This window comes from Mytilus trossulus, chromosome 7 (genome assembly GCF_036588685.1).
Source record: "Mytilus trossulus isolate FHL-02 chromosome 7, PNRI_Mtr1.1.1.hap1, whole genome shotgun sequence".
NCBI classification, from domain to species: domain Eukaryota; kingdom Metazoa; phylum Mollusca; class Bivalvia; order Mytilida; family Mytilidae; genus Mytilus; species Mytilus trossulus.
The window spans coordinates 24,471,743-24,475,865 of record NC_086379.1 but is presented as its reverse complement, the minus strand read 5'-3'; the positions used below and the strand labels follow the sequence as shown (position 1 = coordinate 24,475,865).

General features: G+C 32.0%; 1 protein-coding gene across 1 annotated transcript; it reads left to right on the top strand.

The window, feature by feature from the left end:
• Nucleotides 1-699: 699 nt before the first annotated feature.
• Nucleotides 700-3,092, top strand: LOC134726290 (uncharacterized). The gene is made up of 2 exons (XM_063590690.1): nt 700-1,133; nt 2,873-3,092. Exons 1-2 carry the CDS (start codon nt 700-702, stop codon nt 3,090-3,092), a joined length of 654 nt encoding a protein of 217 aa, XP_063446760.1.
• Nucleotides 3,093-4,123: the final 1,031 nt, after the last annotated feature.

The window sequence follows — 4,123 nt, the reverse complement described above, 5'->3', positions numbered from 1 at the left end:
GTTTTAACAAATATTTAAGTTACAAAAAAATAATTCATACAGACTTCGTCCCCATTTACAGGTTATGCCTGCCTCATATTATCCTTGAAAATACGTTTCAATCGATATTTGGAATCAATTTCTTTAATATTGGATAGAAGGATCAGCATCTTTACTTAATGTGACGATTATAATGACTGTAAAAGTGTTGACTGTAGATCACGTTAACTTTCGATTTTTAAACGAAATGAAACGGAAACGGGAAGTGACAATTGAAAAATAATTTCAGAATAAAACCGGACTCATTTACGAATTTTCACGCATGCGCAAAACATAGAACAGGAAGCACCTGTTTGCAAGTGAAAATATTTACGTTTTGAATAAAGTTCATTCTTTGTATATGTAAGAACATGATAATCCTCTTCTTCATGGTTAAGTACGAGCGTTAGCGAGTACTTATCATGAAGAAGAGGGTTATCATGTTCTTACAAACTTAGAACATATAAACTCTATTCTTGATTAATTATATGTACTGTGTTAAATCAGAGACATATATACACAATATGTGTATATATGTCTCTGGTTAAATGGTATACATGAACACAGTTCTTGAAAATATGGCCAAACAAATAACCCCTCTAGCTAACTGTCTTGCTCTATTGACTATTAAAAGTATTATTATTTTCAAGTCAGTAACATGTATGCATCTTTAAGTCTAAAATGAATCAACTTGTTGGAATTGGAACTTTTGAATTAAAAGAAGAAGTGTCCGAGAATGATTTAATGCTTTTACCTACTCAGGACCTTGTAAAATATGAAAACGAGCCGGTCGTGTGTGAGGCTGAGGCCCCGCGTAGATTTTCTGTTCCATTGTCGGATTCAGACTTACAAGAGAGAATTCTTAAAGCTATTCCGAAAAAGACTAGAAATAACAACAAGTGGGCTTTAGGCGTCTGGGTTGCGTGGACTTTAGAAAGAAATTTGTATCAAGAAACAATAACTGATGGTGGTAATGCAATACCAAGTGATCCGAATTTACTCTCAAATGAACTTTTAAACCATTGGATGGCACACTTTATACAAGAATGTAGACGTGTTGATACCAGTCCTTATCCACCAAATTCATTGGTCCAGTTAGCATCAGGCATTCAAAGGTAAGTTACAAATTTTAAATTTCAATATATATAACACCAGGACAGCCGTTACAAGTAAAATCATCAAAATCAACATTTTATTGGAATTGTAGTCCACAGCTTCCACAATACAGTATATAGCGTTTGATGTAGATGTTACATTGTACTAAAACTATGAAAATGTAATTTTATGAATTACATTTGTGTTGATTTTGATATTTGTTTTTGTAACGCTGTCTTAGAGTTCGGTATAGTTAAACGGGTTGGTGGAATAGGGGGGGGGGGGGCAACAACTGTTGAAATACGTTCGTTTACTTGTTTTAAGGGAGCAAACATTTGATTTCGAGTGGAAAAGGGGGGTTTGCATTCTGGGTTTTTCAATACATATTGGAGACGAACTTTGACCTGAATCCTCATTTTACATTTACTGTGTCATATATATCTTGCCTTTTTTTTTACTTTTTGTCATGGGTCATACTGCTTTTTTTTGCAAAAGGTTTCACCTGTCCTTTTACATTTGATTTTAGCCCCTCTCCTTAAAAATAGTTTACTTTTAAAATGTATCGTAACTTGTTTTGTGGATGCAACATTTGAGGCAGGAATTCTAGGCAGGGGGCTTATAAAAAAAATCATCAATTGATTTTTTACTGCATATCAGAAAACCTTTCTCCTGCATTTTCGTTTACAAGTACTGTCAAAAAGGACAAGCCTGTCATATTCATCCTACCAGTTTGATTTTATAACACTGCTCATTCTGCATTTTTTTCCTAAAATGTTCGATCGTATTTTTTTACTTAAAATATCTTCCCCTCCCCCTCCCCTCCCCCAAACCTCCAAAAATCAAAAGGGTGTTCCCTTGGTTTTTTTTTAAGGTAAAATCCTTTCCTTTTGTGTGTTTTTTTCTCTATTCGATACCATTTATATACCCCAAACCCTTCAACCAAAAAATATATTATAAAAAGGTGTTATTTTAAAACTACTATTATGGACAAAAAAAAATACAATAAAATAATTTGACAGTTATTTTTCGGATATTCTAATAATTTTATTCTGCTTGCCAATAATTATGTATCCCAATGTTATTATTTCCGAATATGCTTAAATTGTCTCAACCTATACTTTCAATATACTATTTTTAATAGATAATTGAGATATGATGTATTCGTGAAGAGACAGCAAACAAACAATAATTAATTCTAAGACATACTATTACAGTTTAAATTAGTCTAGTTTTAACATGGCTAATTTCATTTTGTATTGATTTACTAAAAAGCTGTATATTCAACTCATTCGGCCAATTTTGGAAAGCAAACTCATACATGTATACATTTCTTGTCTTCTGGGGTCGTCTCCCACCCCCTTGCTCGGGAGATAAAACTCGCGTTTAAAAAAACACGAATGACAATTTTAATCTCAATTTTAACTACGTTTTTAAACTACAATGAAACCAGTGTAAACAGAACCTTGAATGAATCGAAAACCCACCTAAACTTAACATATATGATCCTAAGTCCAGTCATATAAAATTTTATGCGATGTGAATCTGTTAAACCGAACATCTAACAAAATCTAACAAAAAATTGAAGTACCAAGGAGGTCGTACTAGACAGGTTTCACTGTATTGCAATTCGTCGTCGGTTATTTTACTTTTCTGAAAAATAATTTCTTCTTCAACCAATTCATCTTTAAAAAAGTTCTACTAATCCTTTATAAGTCTTTATATGTATTAAAACAAAGAGTAAAACCACCACTTTTTGTAGGTATCTGAGAACAGATTGTAACAGAAATGACGTGAGCCTCTTTGAAAAGGATTCATCTACAGTTGCGTTTTTTAGAAAATGTCTTGACAGTCGAATGAAAGAACTAACCAATAATGGTATTGGAACTAACGTAAAAAGGACAGACCCTATATTAACAACAGACGAGGAAGCCACGTGGGATAGTGGAGTTTTTAATTGTAACACTTCAAATATGGGCTAACCAATATAGTTTTTTTCTACACCTGCAAGTTATTTGGATTTCGTGCTTTAGATGAACACAAACAACTTGATGCTAGTCAATTTCGAATTTCTGTTGACACAATTGGTAATAAATTACTCCATTATACCGGGAGGCTGTGTAAGAATGTACAAGGTGGCCTGAATAACAGAAACGTTGATGTCAAACGCATAACTCAGAAAAGTGACCCAACAAACCCAAGATGCCTAGTTACAATTTATGAGAAATACTTGTCACTTATTCCACGTGAAGGTAGGTTTTACCGTAAACCGCAACCAATATAACTTTATATAAAGAAAAACTTTAAGCCCGACGGTTAAGATTATTGTCCAAAAAGGAAGGATGCCAAGTAACTTCGATATCAGCCATATCTCTATGCATAATTGTTCAAATTGAAGATGTAAACGACCTTGTATTTTTTACAACTTCATTCCAGACGTCTGATTTTTTTCTATCTTTATTCAATTCTTCAACATATATATACAACAGATATATTACATATTACACAAAATTATCACAAGGCAATGTTAACGTTATTAAGTATAATGACACACATAATCAGTACAATAATTAGAAATCAAACGTTTTGATATCTTCGGTTACTTGTAAATAAATTACATTAACAGTACCAATTGTAAAATTTTATGAAAAGTATGTCTCCCTGGACTTTATTATATCTTATTATCTGTATCCCGTGACAAGTGTATACAGATTTAACGCGTACTTTATGACCGAAAATTTGATTTTATATTAATTTTGTCATTTTTCTTTTGTTATTAACTTAAGGTCAATTTATTTTGTTCAAATACATTTTATTTGATCATGTTTTCAAAAACGTACCAAAATAAATACAAAACTTTAACATTTTATAATGATACATAAAGTTTTTACAAACAAAATTTATAAAGTTTTAAATTTATTTTGTAATTTAGCTTATTTCTATCTATGTAGTTTCACGGGGAAATAACTCTTAACTATAAACCTTTCGTACCGACGGTTACTTGCAACGGTTG